A 26,988-nucleotide genomic window follows, 5' to 3' on the forward strand; every position below is an offset into this window, starting at 1 on the left:
GCTATGACATACAACGATCTACTGGGGCTTTAAGGGGAAAAAAATAAAAGCTTTAAAAAAAAAAAAGAGGGAAACAGTGAGTCAAATGAATGTGGATTTTGCATCAGAAACCATGAACCCCAAAAGGAAGTGGAACATTTTTAAGGTACTACAAAGATCACCTAATTTAACTCCTTCATTTTATTGATGTGCAAAGTAAAGTCTAGAAAGATGAAGTGGTTGTCTTGAATCCTTAGGCTCTTTAATCCTACATATTCATATAATGACTACTTTTCCACTGTCACAGCTTCCTTGGCTTTTCTGAGCTTATGTCAATACACATTCCCTTAGCTGCAGATAAGAGAAACCTGCTCTAACTAGCTCAAGCCAAAAAGGAAATAATTAAAAGAAGTTGGGGTCTCTGATGGAACTCAAGATCAGGAGTGCAAATGAGCATCAGGAATAAACTAAAGTTGAAACAATGGACTCTCTTCATGTTTGTCTTTGTTGCTGTCTACACATTAGCTTCACTCTTCCTTTCAGCTCAGACCATTTTCCCAGTCCACATGACATAAAACCAAGAGCTGCTGAGTTTTACATGTTAGGTCCAACCTTGGGGTCTCAGTAGGACCCAGTTCCAAAATTCCCCAGAAGAGAGAAATTTTTCCAACTTGGTGTTAGATGTGTACCCACAGACTGTAGTACTGTAGTCACGAGGCAGGGTGTCCCTGTATAAAATGATGACTTCCATGGTAAACCTGTGATTATGGGTGGAGGGTAATTCTAGGAAGTAAGTCAGAAAATAAATGGAATATAAGCAGCAACAATAGGTTCCCAGTACAAGTACTTACCATTATTTGCCCTTGGCACACATTTCTCTAGGGCTTCTAACAAGGTGTTCAAACATATTTTCTAGGTTACTGACTTTATAAAATCTACTTATTTGCAAAACATACTACAAAGCAATAGTAATCAAAACAGGTACAAAAACAGACACACAGATCAAGGGAACAGAATTGAAAGCCCAGAAATAAAACCACACATCTACGGACAGCTAATCTTCAACAAAGGAACTAGGAACATACAATGGAGGGCCAGCCCCATGGCTTAGCAGTTAAGTGCACGCGCTCTGCTACTGGTGGCCCGGGTTCAGATCCCGGGCTCGCACCGACGCACTGCTTCTCTGGCCATGCTGAGGCTGCATCCCACATACAGCAACTAGAAGGATGTGCAACTATGACATACAACTATCTACTGGGGCTTTGGGGGAAAAATAAATAAATAAAAAAGAAAACAGACATCCAGGTACAGGAATCACAGAGAGCCCCAAACAAGATAAAACCAAGGAGGCCCACACCAAGACACATCATAATCAAAATGTCCAGAATTAAAGATAAAGAGAGAATCCAGAAGCCGCAAGAGAAAGACAAGTTACCTGCAAAGGAAACCCCATAAGGCTATCAGCTGACTTCTCAGCAGAAACCTTACAGGCTAGAAGAGAGTGGCATGATATATTTAAAGTGCTAAAAGGAAAAAACTTACAGCCAAGAATACTCTACCCAGCAAGGTTATCATTCAAAATGGAAGGAGAGATCAAAAATTTCCCAGACAAGCAAAAATTAAAGGAGTTTGTCACCAAGAAACCAGTGCTACAAGAAATGTTAAAGGGACTGATTTAAGGGGAAAAAAGAAGACCACAAATAGGAAAAATTATCTATTTCCATGATAAGAAGGTAATGGATACAAATGCACAAAAAAGAGGTTAGATATGATATCAAAAACTTAAAAGGAGGGAGGAGGGGAGTTAAAGAGTAGAGCTTTCAGACAGAGGTCAAACTAAAGAGACCATCAATTCTGTATAGAAGAAGAAAGGAACAGAGAAGGACTACTAAAACACTGAGAAAAAAAAGTTAAAAATGGCAGTAAGTACATACTTATCAATAGCTACTTTAAACGTCAATGGACTAAATGCTCCAATTAAAAAGCATCGAGTGGCTGAGTGGATAAAAAAACAAGACCCGTATATATGCTGCATACAAGAGACACACTTCAGACCTAAAGACACTCACAAACTGAAAGTGAAGGGATGGAAAAAGATACTCCACGCAAATGGCAATGAAAAGAAAGCTGGGGTAGCAGTACTCATATCAGACAAAATAGACTTTAAAACAAAAACTGTAAAAAGAGACAAAGAAGGGCATTGCATAATGATCAAGGGAACAATCCAACAAGAGGATATAACACTTGTAAATATCTACGCACCCAATGTAGGTTCACCTAAATACATAAAGCAATTATTAACAGACATAAAAAGAGAAATAGACAGTAACACAATAATAGTAGGGGACTTTAACACTCCACTTACACCAATGGATAGATCATCCAAACAGAAGATCAATAAGGAAACACTGGCCTTAAATGACACACTAGAACAGATGGACCTAGTAGATATATACAGAGCATTCCATCCAAAAACCAAAGAATACATGTTCTTTTCAAATGCACATGGAACATTCTCCAGGATTGATCACATATTAGGCCACAAAACAAATCTCCATAAATTTAAGATTGAAATAATACCAAGCATCTTTTCTGACCACAATGGTATGAAACTAGAAATCAACTATAGGAAGAAAATCAGAAAAGCCACAAATACGTGAAGATTAAACAAAATGCTACTGAACAATGACTGAGTCAATGAAGAAATCAAAAAATACCTGGAGACAAATGAAAATGAAAATACAACATGCCAGAATTTATGGGATATGGCAAAAGCGGTTCTAAGAGGGAAGTTTATAGCAATACAGGCCTATCTCAACAAACAAGAAAAATCTCCAATAAACAATCTAACAATGCACCTAAAGGAACTGGAAAAAGAAGAACAAACAAAGCCCAAAATCAGTAGAAGAAGGGAAATAATAAAAATCGAGCAGAAATAAATGAAATAGAGACCAAAAAAACAATAGAAAAAATTAATAAAACCCAGAGCTGGTTCTTTGAAAAGATAAACAAAATTGACAAACCTTTAGCTAGACTCACCAAGAAAAAAAGAGAGAAGGCACAAATAAGTAAAATCAGAAATGAAAGAGGAGAAATTACAGCAGACACCTCAGAAATACAAAAGATTATAGGAGAATACTATGAATAGCTATATGCCAACCAGTTCGACAATCTGGAAGAAATGGATAAATTCTTAGAATCATGCAACCTTCGAAAACTGGATCAAGAAGAAATAGAGAATTTTAATAGACCAATCACCAGTAAGGAGATCGAAACAGTAATCAAAAACCTCCCCAAAAATAAAAGTCCAGCACCTGACGGCTTCCCTGGTGAATTCTACCAAACATTCAAAGAAGACTTAATACCTATCTTTCTCAAACTCTTCCAAAAAATTGAGGATGGGGGGAAGCTCCCTAACTCATTCTACGAAGCTGACATTATCCTGGTACCAAAACCAGACAAGGACAACACAAAAAAAGAAAATTACAGGCCGACATCACTGATGAACATTTATGCAAAAATCCTCAACAAAATACTAGAAAATTGCATACAACAATACGTTAAAAAGATTATACACCATGATCAAGTGGGATTTATTCCAGGGATGCAGAGATGGTTCAACATTTGCAAATCAATCAACGTAATACACCACATTAATAAAATGAAGAATAAAAATCACATGATCATCTCAATAGATGCAGAGAAAACATTTGACAAGATACAGCATCCATTCATGATAAAAACTATGAATAAAATGGGTATTGAAGGAAAGTACCTCAATATAATAAATGCCATATATGACAAACCCACAGCTAATATCATCCTCAATGGTGAAAAACTGAAAGCTATCCCTCTAAGAAGAGGAACCAGACAAGGATGCCCACTCTCACCACTCCTATTTAACATAGTACTGGAAGTCCTAGCCAGAGCAATCAGGCAAGAAAAAGAAATAAAAGGAATCCAAATTGGAAAGGAAGAAGTGAAACTCTCACTATTTGCAGATGACATGATTTTATATATAGAAAACCCTAAAGAATCCACCAGAAAACTTTTAGAAGTAATAAACGAATACAGTAAAGTTGCAGGATACAAAATCAACATACAAAAATCAGTTGAGTTTCTATACACTAACAACGAAGTAGCAGAAAGAGAAATTAAGAATACAATCCCATTTACAATTGCAACAAAAAGAATAAAATACCTAGGAATAAACTTAACCAAAGAGGTGAAAGATCTGTACACTGAAAACTGTAAAACATTGTTGAAAGAAATTGAAGAAGACACAAAGAAATGGAAAGACATTCCGTGGTCTTGGATTGGAAGAATTAACATAGTTAAGATGTCCATACTTCCTAAAGCCATCTATAGATTCAATGCAATCTCTATCAAAGTCCCAACAACATTTTTCACAGAAATAGAACAAAGAATCCTAAAATTTATATGGCACAACAAAAGACCCCAAATAGCTAAAGGAATCCTGAGAAAAAAGAACAAAGATGGAGGTATCACACTCCCTGATTTCAAAATATACTACAAAGCTATAGTAACCAAAACAGCATGGTACTGGCACAAAAACAGACACACAGATCAATGGAATAGAATCGAAAGCCCAGAAATAAACCCACACATCTATGGACAGCTAATCTTCGACAAAGGAGCCAAGAACATACAGTGGAGCAAAGAAAGTCTCTTCAACAGTGGTGTTGGGAAAACTGGATAGCCACATGCAAAAAAATGAAAGTAGACCCTTACCTTACCCCATACACAAAAATTAACTCAAAATGATTAAAGACTTGAATGTAAGACCTGAAACTATGAAACTTCTAGAAGAAAACATAGACAGTACCCTCTTCGACATTGGTCTTAGCAACATATTTTCAAGCACCATGTCTGACCCGGCAAGAGAAACAATAGAAAAAATAAACAAATGGGACTACATCAAACTAAAAAGCTTCTGCACAGCAAATGAAACCATCAACAAAACGAAAAGACAACCCAACAATTGGGAGAAGATATTTGCAAACCATACATCTGATAAGGGCTTAATCTCCAAAATATATAAAGAACTCATGCATCTCAACAACAAAAAAACTAACAACCCAATTAAAAAATGGGCAAAAGACCTGAACAGACATTTCTCCAAAGAAGATATACAGATGGCCAACAGACACATGAAAAGATGTTCAAAGTCATTAACTATCAGGGAAATGCAAATCAAAACTACAATGAGATATCACCTCACGCCCGTTAGAATGGCTATAATTAACAAGACAGGAAACAACATGTGTTGGAGAGGATGTGGAGAGAAGGGAACTCTCATACACTGCTGGTGGGAGTGCAAACTGGTGCAGCCACTACGGAAAACAGTATGGAGAATCCTCAAAAAATTAAGGATAGAACTACCATATGATCCAGCTATTCCACTGCTGGGTATTTATCCAAAGAGTGTCAAAACACCAATGCGTAAAGATACACGCACCCCTGTGTTCATTGCAGCGTTATTCACAATAGCCAAGACTTGGAAGCAACCTAAGTGCCCATCAAGGGACGAATGGATAAAGAAGATGTGGTATATATACACAATGGAATACTACTCAGCCATAAGAAATGATGAAATCCAGCCATTTGTAACAACATGAATGGACATTGAGGGTATCATGCAAAGTAAAGTAAGTCAGAGGGAGAAGGTCAAATACCGTATGATTTTCCTCATTAAGTAGTAGATAATAACAACAACAAACAAACACATAGAGACAGAGATTGGATTGGTGGTTACCAGAGGGGAAGGGGGTAGGGAGGAGGGCCAAAGGGATAATTCGGCACATGTGTGTGGTGATGGGTTGTAATTAGTATTTGGGTGGTGAACATGATGTAATCTATGCAGAAATAGAAGTATAATGACGTACGCCTGAAATTTATACAATGTTATAAACGAATGTTACTTCAATAAACCAAAAAAATTAAAAAATAAATAAACTCTTTCTTTTTTTTAATTAAAAAAATGTGCCTATGGTTAGAAAATATATATATTGAACAGTACACAGACCCATCCAGACCCTTAATCCTCTTCCCCAGAAGCAACAACAATTGCCAAGTTTCTGATGTATTCTTCCAGAAATATTCTAGGTATAAAAAGCACAAGTCTCTAATATAGATTCTCTTTCTTACATAAAGGGGAGCATAATATACACTTTGAACTTCATCATATATTTTGGGGTTCATTCCAAAATAGAGCTACTTCCCTTTTTTTCCCCACAACAATGTTCTGTTTTTTGGAAATCCCATAGTGTAGTTAACATATCCCTTTTGAATGGACGTTTTGGTTTAAGTAATTTGCTGTCACAAACAACTCTGCCCTGAACATCCTCATACACTAATTTTGTACAAATGTACAAGTACACTTGTGTCAACACTGAATATAATCACTATCTTGTCTTTTGGTAACTGGTAGATGACGAAGAGTATTTTTTTTATTTTAATTTGCTTTTCTTATATCTGAAGTTGGATGTTTTTATATTTTTATCAGACTATTGCTATTTCTTTTAAACTGCCAGTTCCTACTTTTTGCCCATTTTCTATCTTACTGATGTGTAAGATAAAAAATTCTTATGTTAAGATTAGCCTGTATTCAATCATAGTCCTACAAATATGTTATCTTTTGCCTTTTTACTCTAACATGCTTTTCATCCCAAATTTAAAACTTCTTAGACAGTCTAATTTATTTCCTTTGTGGCTTCTGGATTTTGTATCTTGCTTAGAAAAGCCTTCCTCACTTTGAAATTATTTTGTGAAATTATTTGATAATTTCTCCTAGCATTTTTCAAGATTTCTTTGTTGTATTTAAGACTCAAGTTGATCTGGAAATTATTTTAAGATAACAATCAGCTCTAGTGTTTGTCTTTTCTAACCCTGGCTCTGTGATTGATGATCTAGCTTCCTGGGAGTTCCTGAACAATCCCGTTTCCCAGATCCTTGTGGACATGACTGAATCTGGCTTATCAACACATTGCCGGTTGTGACCTAGGACCCCTAAGTCCTCTCCTGCTCTGAGTCCTTGGTCCAGACCCCAAGGGGAACCTGGGCAGACTCCTCTCACTGGGGCAAGTGGCCCCACAGTGACCTGAATGCCCATTGGTCTCAGTCACGGCTGTAGCACTTCCTCTGTAAATTCGGCCCTGGCTCCCTTCCCCTCCTCCCTCCCATCCCATCTCTGCACTGCCCTGCCAGCTCTTCTCTGAGGAAATTTGCATCATGCAGCAGCAGGAGAACTCCAGAGGACTGCTTCGCTGAACCATGGTCTGTTCAGCTGCCCCCGTGCTACTCCTGGCCGTGACTCTCCCCCTGGTGTGGTCGCCAGATGCCCGAGCCTCCCAACCTGTGAGTAAGACTGGGGTAAGCATGCAGGGAAGGTCTGCAAAGGCAGTGGTCGGGGCCTCTGGGTGTGAGAGGCAGCAAGGTGTGGGATCAAAGGATAGGTGGAGGGGAAAAGGCTGGAGGGAGAGGAAGTAATGTATAAAAAAAGGCTAGTTTGTTATAGGATTTCTGAGCGTTCAGTCTTATTTTCCAGGTTGTAGGGATAGCTTTGTTTATTTGGGTCCCTGTGAGCTCCAGTGATATTTGCTGCACTTTGGATAAACGCTCCTCCAGTCAAGCTTGCAATTTAAAAATGAAAAGAAAAACTTTACAGATTTGGGAACGATTGGTGTAGACGATAGACCAAAGCCTGCAGAGTCTAGATTAGTACTTTCTTTTTTTTTTTTTTTTTTTAAATTTTTATTTATTTATTTTTTTCCCCCAAAGCCCCAGTAGATAGTTGTATGTCATAGTTGCACATCCTTCTAGTTGCTGTATGTGGGACTTGGCCTCAGCATGGCGGGAGAAGCGCTGAGTCTGTGCACGCCCGGGATCCGAACCCGGGCCGCCAGCATCAGAGCGCACGCACTTAACCGCTAAGCCACGGGGCCGGCCCTAGATTAGTACTTTCTGATCTCTCTTTTCTCCTAGGTGAATATCTCTGTCTCTATCTCTATCCTTATCTATATCAATATCTGTTTTTAGATAGATATCCACATGCACATGCAATTTTGAGAGAGGAAGGAGTTAGTGAGGAAATAATTTACAGGAACCAGGACAAAGGAAAGTTTCTGCCTTCTGCTCACCCTTATGGCAGTTCCTATGGAGGGAGTAAAAGTCCCCAAGCCTCTGAGCCCCAGTGAGCTCTGCCTAGCCCTCCCTGCTGGAGCTCCAGGCCCAGCCATTTCCATTACCCTAGAGGCCCAGGGACAGGTTGATTCAGGAAGGAATTAAGCAAAGCATGTTGACTCTCCAGGGTGTGCCTGGTTCCTGGGTTCAGGTGGGATTTGCAGGCCCTGGGCTGCATCCGTGGCACCTCCCACCAGAAGCCTGCTTTCCCCTCCTGATGTGCCCCCTTGATTCCAAGCAAAAAGAGGAACTTCAAAGAGACCAAGTCATGCCAGATTAGCCAGGCTGGCCCCCCCTGAGCCACGTGGGGAGGAAGGCGTCCCTGGGAGAAACCTGGGTCAACCCCTCCTCAGAGGTCTCTCCTCTGTGCTCTGTTCCAGGGACAGAGTCAGGCTGGAGGGGAATCTGGGCAGCAACTGGACCAAGAAAGTGGAGTAGGTGGTGAGTGGATGGACAGGAGGAGGAGGGACGGGCAGAAAGAAAGGACTGGGAGAGGGCACAGCAAGGGGGCGGTGGGGTAAAGAGAAAGGACTGGATCTGGTCTGGCAGGTCTGTGTACCAGTTCTCTAGCTGTGAGACCTTGAGAAAATCATTCTTCTTTAAGAGCCTCATCTATAAAACGTAGGTTGTTGGGAAGGTGACGTGAAAGTGTGTCTGAATGCACCATAGCTAGGCGAGGAGTTATTACCTTCCTGAGTCTTGTCCATGCCTAGGTGGGCTTTGGGGGTCGAGGGGATCTGCTCCGGGTTCCTGGCAGTGACCAGCTTGGTGTGGGAGGCTAAAGGGGACCAGCCCATGGCCGGCTGCCTCTCCTCTCCAGCTGTCCCCTCTGCTCCTGTAGAATCAGTCCTGGTCTCGGTCTATGTACAGCTGGACTTTTCAAATGAGACCTGGCCAGCGGCACTCTCCAGGACCCTGACTCTCCCCGCTGCCTCGGCTTCCCCTTCCCCAAGAACTCTCACTGGCCTCAGCCTCACAACAGGTAGGGGGAAGTTCTACCGACCCTTGCCTCTCAGTGGCTCTTACACCTCTTGTGTGGGAAGGGGGCTCAGAGTGGAGGGAACATGGGCATCCCAGGCCTCCTGCAGCCAGCTTACCGGAGATGCTGCAAGCCCCTCCCTATTTCCTGGAGGGTCTGCATGGCCCAGCTCCTTCCTCAGCTCCCCACCAGACAGACCCTTCCCTTCCTGCCCCATGTCCCCATCTTCTAAACAGAGGGTCCAAGGGGCAGACCGAGGTGGGCCAGGACTTGTCTGCCCCCACCCCTGACGCCCTGCACAACCTCCGCTGCTTTGAACCCTGGCTGAGGAGGCAGTTTCTGATGGATGGGTGTGACTGAAGTGCCTGTGACTTTGGGATTGTTCCAGATACCCAGGCTGAGAGCCTCTCAGGCATCAGGCAGTTGTTCATCCTGCCTCCCTGGCTTTCTCAAACAGCCTGCCCACTTCTCATTTCTCTTCCCTCTGTCACAGAGTGTAATGTCAACCACGATGGGTGTACCTATTGTGCTTGCCTCTCTGGATACCAGTGGAATGCCAGTTCCCATCATCATCCTTGCCAAACTGCCCACAACCACCAATCTTGTGGCTGTCTTGTCTTCAGCCTTACTGAAGCCGGGTACTGCCAGTTGCTGCGACCTGGTAATGAGGGTTGAGAACTTGGAAACTGATGGCCCCAAGTGAAAGAAACCCTCTCTGTGTTTTTCTCTTCTCTGACCCCTGTATTTCTGCTGGCTGGCCCAAGCCCAGTGGCTCCTCTGGGTGGGAGAAAATGCCCACCGTCATAGCAGACCACAGGCCCTGAGCTGGGGACCTGAGTAGTGAGACTAGTGAACAATGGCTCCAGAGACATAAAGACAAGGACAGAAGGTTCCCTCCCTGGGGAGGGGAAGTCATATGCCAAAAAATTTCCCTGTTTTGTTCCCAATGACAGATAGGGTGTTCCAGGCTGGAAGCCACACTCCAGGGACAAAACAAAACAAAAAATGCTAGGTGGGGAGGGAGTGAGGGGGAATGGGCTTCAGAAGATGGGGAAGGAGAGAGAGCTTAGCTGCATCAAGGGCCACGAGTTCCTGCTCCAGTTCCTGCTCCTGTCTCTTGCCTCCCTGCAGTCCCCAGGACCCTGAGCCTGCACTCCCGGACGCAGACGCTTGGCGACACGCTGAACCTGACTCTTCTCACGAGCCACGAGACCACAAACCTCAACTGGTTCCTGTGGCGTGCAGGGAGCCCCGGACCCCTTCCCCTACAGCCAGGGACACGTGTGTCCCTGACCTCCAGCCAGGGCCAGGCTGTCCTCAGCATCTTCAACATCTCCCACAAATGGGCAGGTAGCCAGCCTGTCCTTCCCTCCTCTGTCTTCTCCTCTCTCCTCCCCTTCTCTTCTTCCTCCTCTTTTCTCTCCACTCATCTCTACCTCTTCCTCCTCCCTCTCTTCTCCTTCCCTCTTCTCTTTTCTCCTCTTCCCTTTTCTCCTCTTCCTTTCCCTTTTCATCTTTCCATTTATTCATTCTGGGGAAACAAAGGCTCAGAGATGCATTGGTGTGAGAAACTATAGTGGGAGAATACTGAAAACATGGTCTCGATTTTGACTAAGAACAGGTGTGTATTTTTCTTCAAGATGTTGAAATGGCAGAAGGTGGTACAGGAAGGCCATCTCCTGGAGGGAGAGAGGTTCACCTTAGGATTCACAGCTACAGGCTAATAAAAAAGGGTCAGGAGGCTCTTCTCCAGATCTCTTCTTCCTTGTAGAAATCCTCTTGGGGGCAGGGATCTTTCTTGCCGGGGTTAAGCAGAGTCGGCACCGAGAAGGCAGACTAGGGTGTGGCTTGGGAAGCAGCAGAGATTCTGTGGGGCAGGTGGGGGCCAGAGGAGCCGGGAGGTGCAGCACGTGTGTGTCTGCAGGTGAGTACACGTGCTGCTTTGAGGCCCAGGGATTCAGGTGGGAGCTGTACCAGGTGGTGAGGGTGTCCCTGCAGGCGACAGACGTGGCTCAGCTTCCAGACCAGCTCTCCATCTCCTGCACCACCTCCCCTGGCTTCCAGCTGAGCTGCTGCACCCCCAGCACCCATTCAGCCTGTACAGCTTCCTGGAGCCCCAGAGGGGGCAGCAAAGGTATGGAAAGGGGCCAGCTGTCAGGGATCATGGGAGAGGGGGCAGCTGGTCTCCTCCAGGCCGCCAGCTCTCCAGCTCATAGGAAGCAGAGGCTGCAGCTCACCTGGGAGTTCCGGGTCCAAGTCCAACAGTTTTTATCCCAATTCTATTGATACAGCAATAACCACATGTGTGTAGATAACTTTTGCAAAATCCTTTCATCCACACAATCTCATTGAACTCATCAAGGTTCGCTTGATGATTGTCCCCACTTTACAAATGAGGAAACTGTGGCTTCAAGTCCCAGAGCTAGTTAAAGACCCCCAGGGTGCCCTTCACCAAAATCCAAGCTCTGCCTTCAGTAGTTTGATGCCAACATACCACTCAGCTCTTCCCTACTGCTTCATCTGCTCTGAAAATTGTTAGAAAGACTGAAATGGCACCTCTGGGCCTGCTGGGCTGTAGGTCTGTTCCTGGCCCAGTGGCTGTTCCCTTCTTTCTTCTCACCCTCAGCCTCCTTACTCAACATGTCAGGCTCCCAGTGCCTTGCACTGGCCAGTCAGCGCTGCCCTGCTGCTGACACTGTGTACACTTGTGACCTGCAGAGCCCAGGAATGACCCCTCACGGGGTCCTCTTCTCTAGCGCCATCAGCCAGGGTACATGGGGCTTGGGGTCCAGCTGGCCGACCTCTCCCCTGCTTGCCCTGGGAGCTCCTCCTCGACGTTTCCCTGTGCTGGGCAATGGGGCCCGGGTCCAGAACCTGCACAAGCTTCTGCCCAAGGAAAGGCTCAGGCTAGATGGTGGTTGCTAAGCTTTCCCTGTATCATTCTTCAGGTAGAAACACTACCTGCCCTGAGGACTTCTCAGCTGTTGCCTGGAATGTCACCAAGGCTGGCCATGTGGCAGAGGCCCTGTGTCCTGTGAACAGGACGGGCATGGTGAAGAGGCCATGTGGGCCTGACGGGGTCTGGGGGCCCATCCACAGCAACTGCACAGACACAAGGCTCCAGGCCTTGCTTCATAAAGCCCAGGTAAAGCTTCTGGCCCTGCTGCCCACATGCCTCACCCTCCATGACCTACCCCTTCCTCACTCAGGACCCAGCTTTAGAATCCTTTCCCCCTGAGGCCCAGCCCAAAGGTTATTCCGCTTCTCTGAACTGGAGCCCTAGCAGAGCCAGGAAGAAGGTGTGGGGGCCTTAGAGTGGCCAGCACTCTCATGGGGGGGGGGTGGGGGGTTGCTGTTTTCAAAGCTTAATCCCGTCAAATGTCTGTCCCACTAACGTTGGTGTCATTTCCTTCCACGTGGCTCACTCCCCTCTCTGCTTCCTGCTCCCCTGGGACAGGGTGCAGGTACGGAGAGGAAGGAGCTGGACATGGGGAGGAGGTGGCCCCTCCCTCATGAGGACTCGCCCATCACCCCCCTCCTGCTGTCTTATCTGTCTCAGAGGCTGCAGGAAGGCCAGGGCTGGCCTGCCGAGGAGGTGCCAGAGATCCTGGCACAGCTGTCGGAGCAGGTGGTGGTGGTGAGCTCACCCTCTGACTTATTGGCAGTGCTGGGCACCATGAGCTCCCTGGCCAAGGTGGTGGCAGACACCAGAATACATCTTAACCACAGTGCCCTGGAGGTGAGATCTCTGAGCCACAGCTGGGGCCAGCTGGGTCATGGGGGCTGGAAGCTTTTCACCTCTGGACACTTCTGTCCCTCTGACAACACCATGGGCTGTCAGATGGCAGACATTTCTGGAGTCCAAGTGTCTGCTCCCCTGGTTAATCTCCCCTCTTAGATATCAGTCTCCAAGGTCATGGAGTGTGGAGAAGGCCTGATGCTGGGAACACATGGGAGGTCGAGGGAAGGCAGGAAGGGGTGTGAAGACATGAGTTCAGAGGCATTCATGCACATGCAGACATGTGGATATTACGTGACTCCCTCCCACACACACAAGATACCTACATGGAGATACTCAAACACACTTGGCTTTGCTGGACTCACTTAAACCAGCTCTTAGTATAGGCATCAGTTGGTGACCCATAAGCCGCAGCCAAAAGAATAACCAGGGACAATGACTCTACACACCCTTTATGTCTGGGAATATATATCACATATGGGTGCACAGACATGGATGTGGCCCTCTACTTCAGAACATTGTGCCCTCTACCACTGGGCACCATTCCTAGCTTTATAGATCTGTGGGGGTCAATGAACTGAAGAAGGGTCCCCTTAGGGCCTGGGTGGCCCCAAGAGATGGAGGGGGAAGAAGGGTTAGGGCTGGATGTGCATCAGGAGACCACATACTTAAAGATGCCCTAGTGGTTAGCTGAACAGCTCCTTATTCTTCTCATCTAGAGAGTCACTCTTCACAGGCCTGTCTTCTCCCTCTTTATCCCTAACCTTGGGTCTTGCGCTGGACTTGGAAGGGTGGGTTTTGGGGTCTACAGTTCCAAGTGCCCCTGGCTCACTGCCGTGGGCTCTAGGAGCTAGAGTTCATCTCTCTGTTGGGTGCCACAGGCTCTCCTGAATACCATAGACAAGGTGCTAGACATGGACAACACTTCTCTGTGGACCTCAGCCCAGGCCAAGCAGCCCTCGGCGGGCTCAAATCTCCTGCTGGCTGTGGAGACCCTGGCACGCAGCCTGTGCCCAGAGGATCATCCCTTCTCCTTCAGCTTGGCCAATGTGCAGCTGCAAGCCGAGCTTGTCAGACCCCCATTTCCTGCTGACTACAGTGTCCCCTTCTCCAATCAGTCCCGACTGCAGGCACAGATTCTTGGGCACTCACTGGCCCCACTGGGCCATAATAGAACCAACAACAGTATCACTAGCTTGGTGCTGCAAAAACTGGACCACCTTCTGCCCTCAAACTATGGAAAAGGCCTGGGGGACTCTCTCTATGCCACTCCTGGTCTGATCCTCACTGTCTCCATCATGGCAGGTGACCAGGTCTTCAACCAGGGAGAAGTCATCATGAACTTTGGGGACATAGATGGCACCCCCCACTGTGTCTTCTGGGACCATAATCTCTTCCAGGGCAAAGGGGGCTGGTCGGATGAAGGGTGCCAGGTGCAGGTAGCCAGTGCCAGCCCCAGCACTCAGTGCATCTGCCGGCATCTCACTGCCTTCTCCATCCTCATGTCCCGACACAAGGTTCCAGAAAACCCCACCCTGGACCTCCTGGGTCAGGTGGGCTTGGGAGCCTCCATTCTGGCACTGCTTGTGTGCCTGGGCGTGTACAGGCTGGTGTGGAGGGTCGTGGCACGGAACAAACTTGCCTACTTACGCCACACAGCCCTGCTCAACGTGGTGTTCTGCCTGCTGGCTGCAGACACCTGCTTCCTAGGAGCCACCTTGCTTCCTCCAGGGCCCCGCAGCCCACTTTGCCTGGCCGCTGCCTTCCTCTCGCATTTCCTCTACCTGGCCACCTTTTTCTGGATGCTGGCTCAGTCCCTGATGTTGGCCCACCAGCTGCTCTTTGTCTTCCATCAGCTGTCCAAGCACCGAGTACTCTCCCTGATGGTGGTCCTCGGCTACCTTTGCCCCATGGGGTTTGCAGGTATCGCCCTGGGCCTCTACCTACCCCGAGGGCAATACCTGGGGGAGGAGGCATGCTGGTTGGACAGGAAGGGAGTGAGGCTCTACACCTTCGTGGGGCCAGTGCTGGCCATCGTGGCTATGAACGGGCTGGTACTAGCCATGGCTGTGCTGAAGTTGCTAAGACCTTCGCTGTCAGAGGGGCCCCAGGAGGAGCAGCGCCAAGCTCTTCTGGGGGTGATCAAAGCCCTCCTCATTCTCACACCCATCTTCGGCATCACCTGGGGGCTAGGCCTGGCCACTCTGTTAGAGGAAGTCTCCATAGTCCCTGACTATGTCTTCACGGTCCTCAACACCTCCCAGGTAGGTGCTAAGGTGGTGGCTGTGCTTTTTGCCCTTTTAGATGGCCTTTCCAAGGAGGTATTATGGTGGAGCAGAAGAAACATAGGCTCGGGAATTTTAGAAGGCTTAGGTTTGGATCCCAGTTCCTCCACTGACTAGCTGGATAACTTTGGACAAACTTCTCTAAGCTTTGGTTTTCTTATCTGTAAAATAATATCTAGTTTTGCCAGAAAAGTCAGGGAATTGTCAGTACCCAATCCTTTGAAATTCATCCCCTTTGTAACCATAACAGTAAGAAAGCACCTGAGATGGATCCTATGCACCAAATGGTGCTAATGTACAGAAAACCCAAGATGGGAAGCCTCGGGATGGGAATTAGACAAGAGGATAGAGGTTGCAGGAGGAAGAGAGGGAATGGGTTGATTTTGGTTGGTTCCTTCCTCCATGACTAACTTAACCCCATATCCCCCTTTCCAGGGTGTCTTCATCTTATTGTTTGGTTGCCTCATGGACAAGAAGGTAAGTCTGCCCATCTAACTCCCGCCTGACTTGCAGTGCCAAGGCCAGGACTTCGCTGGCATAACCGGGCATTTACCTATCCTGCAGGTACAAGAGGCTTTATTCAAACGCTTCTGCCACACCCAACCCCTCACCTCCACTATCTCCCTGGTGAGTTACTGCTTCAAATCCTCAGTTCTCCCCCTGAGAGTGGGTCAGAAGTCAACGTTCCACAGCCTTCCCCAGCGGAGATGGGCACAGCTAGAAGCTGAGAGAAGATAGGGGTTGTGTTTTAGAATGAGCATGTTTCAGGTTCAAGCTCTCCTACACTGGAGAAAGCAGCCCAGTCAGAATCAGGTTCCTGGTTCCTGAATACAATCTGGACTGCTAGAGATGCTCTTGTCCATGGTTTCTCCATCTGAAAATCTGCCTCCAGTTAGCATTTGAAGGGAAAAGGTAGGATGGGTGCACGTGGGAGTCACTGTACCTGAGAGCAAAGTGACTAGGATTACTGGAGGGAGGGTACAGATGGCTACCACCTTGGCAAAGGAGAGCTGACAATAACAACAATCGCCTTGCAATTGGGCCTTTCCACCCCTTGCTAGGTCACAAATGAAACCTACATCCCGGAACACAGCAAAGGAAGACGTGAAAACGCCAGGTGAGAATTAAGCTTTCTCAGGAGCAGTGTGACCAGCTGGAGTGAGGATGAGTGTAGCAAAGGGCTTTCTGGCAAAGCTCTGGACAGGAGGCTCCTCCTCATAGATCTTTCTCGGCCCAAAGGGTAGAAAACAGACTTTTCCAGGGTAGACGTTTCTAGAGGGGCTGGGGAAGGTGGAGATGGCATATCATCTTCTATTGCTTTCCTAGAAAGCTGGAGGAAGTTTTACCACCACCAACCCTTGACTCAGTTCACTGAAAATTCCTTTTGACACTATCAGATTATTAATTATCCCAAAAAACTCTTGCTTTGAAGGAATTGCCATGGTGGGTTTGGTGTCCAGAGGAGAGGGCAGCCTGCAGAGGTGGAGCAAAGTCTCCTTTCAAGAGCCCAGAGCTTCAGGGCGAGCTCTTCCCCTCTTGAGGGAAGGCAGAAGCTTTGAGTGAACCACACACAGAGCCCATGTTCCTCAAAGGGAGTTGAGGGCGTTTGCCTGAATCCACCAGGATGGGCCCTGGCCCAATGCACTGAACCCTTCCCCCTTCCCAGAGCTCAGCCCTCGGGAAAGACAGGCTCATGTTTCCACTAGTCACACTGCTTTCTCTTGCTGCTCACCGTCCCCACCCCTAAACGATCCAAGCAAGAATAGCGTGAAAAACTAGCTAAAGCTACCTAATGAATAAGCCTGCCTTTGCTGTAAAAACAGATATCAAAGTTCAAAATAATTGCAAGTAAAACTATCTCAACCAGTTTTTAACTAATCAACAGTTCATGTTACAGATATATTGACAAAAACGGTTTTAACTATTCAGTGATTTCTTTTCTGATTATTTCTTCTTTATAGTTACGAAGAAAGGATGACTTAATTGCAGGAATTCTGATCTTCCAAACACTGGCAGTGAAGGGCAGAATTTTGGTTTGTTTCTTTTCGAAGTTTAGGAAAAAGTGAAATTAATAGGCCCCTCTTTCTTTAAAAAAATCAACAAAAATTGTAAGTTTCATAGACATGTGCATGTACACAAAAAGTCACTGATATGAGCACATTTGTAAGAATATGTTATAAATTTTAAAGTAGAAAGAAAGGTACCACAGACTGCCAAGAGTTAAGGAGAAAAGATGACAAAACACTGACATTTAAAAGTGACAGGATCAAGCTAAGACTAGATATAGAGAATATTTAAGAAAAGCCTTTAGAGGACACCAAGACGTCTAACTGAATTAACTTATGGAATCTGCAAACGGATGATGAGAGGATTCTGAAAAATGTTTAAACTAGATAAATGAAAAAATTCTGATGAATGAGTCTTTGTTAATTACAAAATTCATGGGTATTTTTATAAAATGGAATGAGAATGCTTTCTGTTGAAATAAAAATGGATATGCCACCACATGCTGTTGAAAACATTTTTCTTGTGAACACTATATTTTCACTTAATGATTTGTGTAAATATTTTAATTGTGTATAAACCAGCCCAAATATTTCTCTAAATAGATTCAATCATTCTTGCAAAGAGAAGACACCAACTCACCAGGCAATTGCAATGTTTCTACGCCCGGTACTCGTTCCAACCCACACGCGAGGCAGGCAGCTACTGAACAGAGAAGACTTTGCCTTGCTGGTTTCCCCAGCAACAGAGTCATGTCTCAATTTCACTTTCACTTTATTAATATTTACAGTCTTAATTTTTAAAATCATAAAATTATTTTTTGAATAATCAAATAATCCACTTTCACTTTAGAAGGAGCAGAGACCCCTTTTCTGAGTATGATTTTGTAGATGTTTGTGTTCTCATTTTCCTTCTCAAATGATTGCACATACTCAATGCATGCTTTGCTGCTAAAAACACACTTTAGAATTAATAAATGAAATGACATTAAGCCTTTGTTCACCTGGCTCTCATCATTAAAAAAAAAGGATTGAAAAAGAAGGCTCTGGTGGTAAATATAAGAAAGTGAGATTTAGCAGCAATTCCATTGCTAAAAAGATGGCTTAAAGAAATAAGCAGACAGGGCCGGCCCCGTGGCTTAGTGGTTAAGTGAGCGCGCTCCACTGCTGGCGACCCGGGTTCGGATCCCGGGCTCGCACCGACGCGCTGCTTCTCTGGCCATGCTGAGGCCGCGTCCCACATACAGCAACTAGAAGGATGTGCAGCTATGACACACAGCTATCTACTGGGGCTTTGGGGGGAAAAAATAAATAAATAAAATCTTTAAAAAAAAAAAAAAAGAAATAAGCAGACAAGTGAACAGATAAATGTACCAAGAATGTGCATTCCCATGTCTGCATCCTCAAAAAAGAGGCACTTGGTAAAACAAATTAGGATAAGTCCGTACAAAGGAATGCTTTGTGGTCATTAAAAATGATGATGTATAGCTACACCTACTGATGTTTAGACTACATAGCTAAGTAAAACAAAAAGTTTCCAGAATGCCATTATACTATGCAATTTTGGTCCATATGTCCATACAAATATGTGTGCCTTGAAAAGGAAAGATATCAAAACATTAACAGTGGATATCTCTACTTGATATTTCATTTTCTACTTACTCTATAAATAATGTTTGAAATTTTTTTTACAATGAGCATGTATTTTTATATTAGAAAAAAATAAAATGATTTTGAAAAAGTTCCCCTGAACATTTTGCCTATTTAAAAATAGAAACTTGACAAGCAAAGAAACACAAACAATATACCTCCTGGAATTTAGGTTTGTACAGAAGGGTAGACTACTTTAGGGGTTCCTGAGGAAGCTTTGAACTCCCTATCTGGAGTTCTGCTTTGGGAATCAATTCTGTTTGATCACTGACAGCCCTTTAAGTATGGAGGGGGAAAGGGGCTCCTAGCTGAGTTCATTGCAGCTACAAACATTGCCAACATGTCTAAATACCTCTTCTCTTTCACAATGATGTGTCTTTTCAGACACGTATTTCTACTTACTATTTTTGTCCTTCCACCCTCACATTCTCCCATTTCCTCTTAATCAATGATTAAGGGCTTCATTTCAATGAAGAGGGCTTCATTGGAAAAGCGGAGTATACCTGTTCAGAGTCCCAAATACAGGTTTACCCAGCAATCTGACAGCCGAGCATTCCTGTGAAACATTTCATAAGCCGAAACGGCCTAAAGCGAAGAAAGAATTACCATTCATTTATATGGGAAATTTTTTTTTAGCATTCTCAGACCCAAAAAATAACCTACCAAAATAACTCGAGGTAAAGCACAGATGGATGTCACAGACATAGTTCAAAGCTATGGTGGTTTGATGCTGAGATGCTGAGTGTAGTTCCCGGGGAAGGAACTTGGTGGCGCCACTCTCACTGCTTGGGTTGCGTGCTGCCTCTATTTTCCCAAAAGCGAAAATCTTCTTAGGATTTCTTTCTGTTAGTGAAAACAGGTACTAAAGTAGATCTTTTATGAAAGCGAGGTGACGTAAAGCGAACTTTCAGATAGCGGGGGATCCCTGGAAATCACAGCGGATCTAGGCAGAAGCCCTCTGAGCCATCCATTAAAATCTGAAAAAGACTGAAAAACCCTTCTACTGCTTTTCACTCCCCGAGAAAGACCAGAATTTGAGAGGCTTGGAGAAAATAAACATAACAGAACGGATTGGGGAGAAGATAGGCCGAGAAGAATTAGGATTCTTCTCTTTGGAAAGATGGAAGCAAAGAGGGTAAGAATTTTTGTCTGTTTCTTTGGTTGCTGTAGCCTCAACATCTAGAACAGTGCTTAACACATAATGGGCACTCAATAAGTATTTGTTGAATGAATGAACTATATAGACCATAGGAAGAACATGAACTTTTACTCAGAATCAGAGACCATCAGTTTTACACGAAAAGATAGGCACTTAAATTGGGATCTTTAAGAATAGCATAACCAGTTTAAGATATCTAAGAGCAAACATCAAGGTTTACATCAGATGGAGGCATCTGCAACCACCACCTTGGCTGTGGGTGATCTTTTGTGGCAGTCATGCAAATGAAAATAACTTGGCCTTCTCTTACATATATAGAATGTTTTGAAATAGTATATCACCTACGTAAATTTGGGTGGACGTATGATCCAACCTCAGAACTAGAACTTGAGCAACACCACTGAAGCTACCTGTATGCTCCTCTCCAATCCAATTCCACTGCCCCCCAACCAGAGGTAAGCTCTGTTCTGAATATTTTCCCTCACCTTTATAAAAAAAAAAAAAATTATTTTTAAATGTGGTAAAAGACAAAATTTATCATTTTAACCATTTTTAAGTGTACAGTTCAGTAGTGTTAAGTACATTCACATTGTTGTGCAGCCAATCTCCAGAACCCTTGATCTTTCAAAACTGAAACTCTAGACCCATTAAATAACTCCCCATTCCCTCTCACCTCAACTCCTGGCAACTGTCATTTTACTTTCTGTCTCTATGAACTTGACTATTTTAGATACCTCATATAAGTGGAATCATACAGTATTTGTCCTTTTGTGACTGGTTTATTTCACTTAGCATAATGTCCTCAAGGTTCGTCCATGTTGTAGCTTGTGACAGGTTTACCTTCCTTTTCAAGGTTGCATAGTATTCCATTGTATGTATATACACACTTTGTTTATCCATTCATCCATCAATGTACATTTGGGTTGCTTCCACCTATTGGCTATTGTGAACGTGGATGTACAAATATCTCTTCAAGACTATCTTCAATTATTTTGGGTATATATCTACATGTGGAATTGCCGGATCATATGGTAATTCTATTTTTAACTTTTAGGGGAAGTGCCATAATGTTTTCCATAGCTGCTGCAACATTTTACATTCCCACCAACAGTGCATAAGGGTTTCAATTTCTCCACATCACCACCAGCACTTGTTATTTTCTGTTTTTTTGATAGTAGCCATTCTAATGGGTGTGAAGTGGTATCTCTTGTAGTTTTGATTGGCATTTCCCTAAGGATGAGTGATATGGAACATCTTTTCATGCGCTTATTGGTCATTTCTATGTCTTCTTTAGAGAAATGTCTATTCGAAGTCTTTGCCCATTTTCAAGTTGGGTTGTTTTTCTGGTTGTTGAGTTGTAGGCATTCTTTATTCCAGATATTAACTCCTTATTGGATATATGATTTGCAAATATTTTTTCCCATTCCATAGGTTGCCTTTTCACTGTGTCCTTTGATGCACAGAAGTTTTTAATTTTGATGAAGTCCAATTTAACCTATTTTTTTCTTTTGTTGCCTGTGCTTTTGGTGTCATACCCAAGAAATCACTGCGAATCCAATGTCATGTAGCTTTTCCTCTGTTTTCTTCTAAGAGTTTTACAATTTTAGCTCTTAAGTTTAGGTCTGTGATCCATTTTGAGTTAATTTTTGTATATGATATAAGGTAAGGGTCCAACTTCATTCTTTTGCATGTGGATACACAGTTTTCCTAACGCCATTTGTTGAAGACTGTCCTTTCCCCATTGAATGGTCTTGGCACCCTAGTCAAAAATTATTTGACCATATATGACCACATATGTGAAGGTTTATTTCTGGGCTTTTTTTAACTATTAACTAAACTCCAGATTTTATTTGGATTTCACCAGTTTTTCCATTAGTGTCCGTTTCCTATTCAGAATCCAATCTAGGATACCATGTTACATGTAGTTGTCATGTCTCTTTAGCCTCCTCTGACCTGTCAGTTTCTCAGTCCCTCATTTTTCAGGACCTTGACAGTTTTGAGTACTTGTCAAGTATTTTGTAGAATGTCCCTCAATTTGGGTTTGTCTGATGCTTTCTATTTGACTGGGTTATGGGTATTTGGAAAGAATACCACTAAGGTGAAGGGCCTCTCTGATTACATCACAGGAGATATGTGATGGCACAGGACAGCACTGATGATGTTAACCCTGGCCACTTGGTTAAGCTAGTGTTTCCCAGGTTTCTCCACTGTAAGGTTGCCTCATTTTCCCTTTTCATACTTATTCACTGGAGTTGAGTCACTAAGTCCAGCCCACACTCAAGGGGAAGGGGCCTGATCCACCTCCTGGAGCATGGAGTATCTACATACATTATTTGGAATTCTTCTGCAAGAAAGATTTCTCTTTTCTCTTCCCTTAACTGTTTTAGAAAATATTTTTACCTCATATGTAGGCATCCTAGAAATGTACTGTTTTGCTTGTTTTTTAACCTTTCCTGTCAATGAACATTCATTATTTACAATGTTTTGCTATTAAAGAGCAATGTTGCTATGAACACTCTTGTACATGTCTCCTAGTACTCGTGTGCAAGTTTCTTTTGGAAATATACCTAAGAGTGGAAATGCTGGGTTACAGACCGTGTGTCATATTCAAAGGTACAAGATAATGCCAGATGACTTTCCAAAGTGGTTGTATCAATTTGCAGTCTCACCAGCAGTGTACATAAGTTCCTATTGTTCCACATCCTAACCAACACTTGGTATGCTCAGTCTTGTCCATTTTTGCCAGTCTGGTGAGTATAAAATACTATCTCATTGTGATCTTCATTTAATTTTTCTCGATTACTAGTGAGCATCTTTTCATGTTTATTCTCCACTTGTATATTATTTTCTAAAAACTGTTAATATCTTTTGCCCATTTTTTACTGTTTTCTTTCTTCTTATTTAGAAGAATTCTTTATATATTCTGGAACCTCTGTAAGATATAGCTATATCAAATATCTTGTAAGATACATCTCTACAACATATATAAGATATATATCTATCCTTTCTAAGATACATCTATACCTTTGCCCCATTTTTTGCTTGTCTTTTCACTCTATCAAAATCAGAACAGGGGCTGGCCCCGTGGCTTAGCAGTTAAGTGCATGTGCTCCACTACCGGCGGCCCGGGTTCAGATCCCGGGCGCGCACCGACGCACCGCTTGTCTGGCCATGCTGAGGCCGCGTCCCACATACAGCAACTAGAAGGATGTGCAACTATGACATACAACTATCTACTGGGGCTTTGGGGAAAAAAAGGAGGAGGATTGGCAATAGAGTTTAGCTCAGGGCCGGTCTCCCTCAGCAAAAAGGGGAGGATTAGCACGGATGTTAGCTCAGGGCTGATCTTCCTCACAAAAAAAAATACAAAATAAGAACAAAAGTTCTTATTTCATCATAGACAAATTTATAGATCTTTTCTTTTATGATTAGCACTTTAAATGTCTTGTTTAAGAAACCCCCTTCTCCACTCATAAGTGGAAGATAAACTAAGACATGGACAGAGAGAACTATTTGGTGGTTACCAGGGGCAAGGGGGTTAGGGGGTGGACATAAGGGGGGGAAGGATGCGTTTATACAGTGATTCACAAACAATAATGTACAACTAAAATTTCACAATGTTATAAACTATTATGACATCAATAAAAAAATTAAAAAAAAAAAAAGAAATCCCCTTCTCAAGTCAGCCCTGGTGGCCTAGTGGTTCAAGTTCGGCGCTCTGGGCTTCGGCAGCCTAGGTTCGGTTCCCAGGCATGGAACCACACCACTCATCTGTCAGTAGCCATGTTGTGGCAGCGGCTCACATAGAAGAACTAGAAGGACTTAGAACTATGTACTGGGGATTTGGGGAGGGAAAAAAAAGAGAGAGAGAGAGAGACAGAGAGGAAGATTGGGTACAAATGTTAGCTGTTAGCTCAAGGCGAATCTCTCCCAGCCAAATAAAAACAACAAAAAAAGAAATCCCCTTCTCTCTCTCCCCAACCTAAGGTCATAGTGGTATTTTTTTCTAAATTTCAAAAAGTTTTTTACCTTTATATTTATCCAGAGTTGATTTTTGTGATATGTACGTAAATATACTGGTTTTCAGTATTAAAAACTTGCATTACATTGAAATTCCCAAAGAAATCACAGGGAAGTGATGCTGGGTCCGTCAAACAGCACTTCCTCCCCTGCCCAATCTGTCCCCGAACTAGAGGATGATTCTGATGGCCAGTAACTCTCAGACACCTAAGCAACATTCACATCAATGGCCACGACTAAGACTTTTGCTTCCTCAAAACACCAGCATACATGTGATTTAGTGCAGTCTGGCTATCAAAAACCCGAGAGGATTTTTAGTCTGTTGATCAAAATTTAAAAATTTCCTTACACTTCATTTAAATCCTGGCAAACAGAAGCATCTCCCAACAGTGAAATAAATTTACTTCAATCAAGCACTGGAAAAAAAAAGTGTTATTCTAAAGCAGGACCCTCTGTATGTTCCTGGCAGCCACAGGGTTGACTAAACTGGGTAGAAGTTACAGATGAGTGACCAAAGGCAAAATCTTCCCCTAAGCCAAGAGAACCACCTGTTACCTCTAATAACAAATAAGACACACAGCTTTCCAGTACTTCTACTTTATTAAGCTTAACCAAGACGATATTTATATATCCAAATATTCACTATAAGTTTTCAATGATGTTTCGATTCTGAATTATCTTTCCATAATTAAGTTAATTTAGGCACACTGGTTTGTATTTTATAGAAAACACTTATTGTTAGGTCACAAATAGGAATGAGCAGGATTTGCAAATGTTACAAAGATAATTCCAAATTGCAACTACTTATTTAGTCTTTAATGAAAATAGAGACAAAACAATTGCTTAAAAGTATCACTGTGTGAGATTCTGGTGACTAAGAAATCCCTGAAAGAGCAGTAAGCCATGATTACTGAAAAGCTCAGAACACTGGCAAGGCTTCATTGCAAACAGAAGGCCACAAATTTTGTTTTCCTAAGAGGAGCTAGGAACTACACATGTCATTTAGTAATGCATTGAAATGGCATTGCCTAGTGTGAGTGTTGCACAGAAACTCCAGGTCACCTCTTCCTGATCTGTTATTTTGGATAAGCTTCCACTATCATAGCATGGCCCTGTAAAGGGGAAAAAAAGTTCAATTAGAGCAATGAAAGACTACGAATCCAGTCAGCACGAAGACAGCAGAGAACAATGGGAAGAGAACAGGCTTTGGGGTTTGATCCTGGCACTAACATGCAAACGCTGTGTGATCCTGGGAAAGTTATAAGCCATTCTGAACCTCAGTTTCCTCTATAAAATGGGGTTCATGGTGCCTACTTCATAGTGTTTTTGTGAGCATTAAATTAGATAGCATATAATACGTGTGTGTGTCTCTATGCACAGACACATTTATATACATACATGTATACATATATACATCAGTCTGTGTAGTAGTCTGATTCCTCATAGATGCTCCATAAATGGCTGCTATTAAAACAAGAGACCATAGGAGCATTTTTTTACCTGTACAAAAATAAACACGATATGGTGAATGCCAAAAAAGTAAATTTCTAGACGAGAAAACAGAGGCTTTGAAAGGTGAAGTAACTCATTCAAATCTACAAAGCTATTAAGTAACAGGGCCAGGATTTGAAACCAGGTCTAGAGGATTCCAGAAAGCCTGGGATCTCCTTCACTATTCTACTCCAGTGAAGAAGATGATCAGAGAGCCCACAAAGTAAGAAGGCAGACAATCCTTTCTCCAGCACTATGCACAGTGCTATGTATTAGTTAACTCCCTAGTTTAAACCTAGCATAGAAATGTATGATTTCATGAGGCTAAGTCCTATCTGATAATCCCAGTCATTCTATCTCTTGGACTGCCATCAGACCAGTTAATAACCTAACTAATCTGCCTGCTTCTAGGTTCAATTCAATCCCCACAAATATTTATTAAGCAACTATTATTTATAAAGCACCAAGGTGAACACTGTGTAGGTGCACAGTCTCTGTCCTCAATCTAGTGTACACTGTAGGGCAGAACAAATGGTTAAATACCTGGATAAAGGCAGAGGCAAACAAAAAAGAAAAGGATGGGAAGGTCTGACTGACTGGGGTTATCTGAGAAGGGCCCATAACAAGGCAGCTTCTTTAAAATGCATTGTTTTCATGTTCCAAAATCTTTTATATTGCTCTAGATCAGTGGTTCCCAACTGGGGGCAATTTTGCCCCCCACCCTCCTCAGAGGACAATTGTCTGGAAATATTTTTGGTTGTCCCAACCGTGCATGTAAGGGGGTGGGGGTGGGCGTGTTGTTACTGGTACCTCCTAGGTAGACACCATGCTCAACATCCTACAACACACAGCACAACTCCCCACAACAAAGAAGTGTCTGGCCCAAAATGTTGATAGTGCCAAAGTTGAGAAAGCCCGCTCTACATCCACAATGCCGGATTCCTCCTCTGACCTAATCACGTTTGTATCACTCATTTGGCTCTTGAAGAAACATGCCAAGTTTAATCTAGTTTCTAAGATGCATCATTTCCTCTCTCCTCACTATACTGTAAACTTCTAGAAGAAAGGTACTGGGTATTATTCTTTGTTTATCCACAAAACCATCTAGTATTGTGTTCTTTATACTCTATGTGCTAGATAAAAAATTAGGGAACAAACATTCAAAACCAAAGGACATTAACCTATGTGGACTATGCAAAGTGCTGTCCTAACTGGCTACAGTTTTCTAAACATGAAGTTACACAGATTAAAAATTGCTTTTGATCATGAAGTCTAAAATGTTCCAAGCTATAAATAACTGATCCCTTGTTTCTTCAAAGTCTCTGAGGAAAAGCCATAAATAAAGGCTTTTGAACGTAAGATGTTTATGCTTTTACATATCTTATTTATTCACCTTGATCAACAACAGAAAATTTCTGTAATCTGGAGGAACACAAAACTGTTCTCATCGGGGTTAAAAAAAAAAAAAAAACAGATTACAG

General features: G+C 43.3%; 2 protein-coding genes across 4 annotated transcripts in view; one reads left to right on the top strand and one right to left on the bottom strand.

Annotated features, from left to right (window-relative positions):
• The first annotated feature begins 7,250 nt into the window (after positions 1-7,250).
• On the top strand, positions 7,251-16,341 carry ADGRF3 (adhesion G protein-coupled receptor F3). Its single transcript, XM_087437033.1, has 13 exons — positions 7,251-7,356; positions 8,562-8,622; positions 9,023-9,163; positions 9,654-9,821; positions 10,292-10,510; positions 11,085-11,294; positions 11,787-11,930; positions 12,109-12,305; positions 12,720-12,899; positions 13,781-15,163; positions 15,620-15,661; positions 15,749-15,811; positions 16,246-16,341. The coding sequence occupies exons 1-13, from the start codon at positions 7,273-7,275 to the stop codon at positions 16,303-16,305; spliced, it is 2,952 nt and encodes a 983-aa protein (XP_087293159.1). The 5' UTR covers positions 7,251-7,272; the 3' UTR covers positions 16,306-16,341.
• An 8,256-nt stretch (positions 16,342-24,597) lies between these two features.
• The window catches only part of HADHB (hydroxyacyl-CoA dehydrogenase trifunctional multienzyme complex subunit beta), a 32,543-nt gene continuing 30,152 nt past the window's right edge, over positions 24,598-26,988 (bottom strand). For all 3 annotated transcript variants that reach the window (XM_004418263.3, XM_087437036.1, XM_087437038.1), the window contains exon 16: positions 24,598-25,128. In XM_004418263.3, the coding sequence (XP_004418320.1) occupies positions 25,093-25,128 (36 nt within the window). In that variant the 3' untranslated portion in view covers positions 24,598-25,092. The remainder of the gene's footprint in view (positions 25,129-26,988) is intronic.

This window comes from Ceratotherium simum, chromosome 11, assembly GCF_057802395.1.
Source record: "Ceratotherium simum simum isolate JZ-2026a chromosome 11, ASM5780239v1, whole genome shotgun sequence".
In the NCBI taxonomy this organism is placed as follows: Eukaryota; Metazoa; Chordata; class Mammalia; order Perissodactyla; family Rhinocerotidae; genus Ceratotherium; species Ceratotherium simum.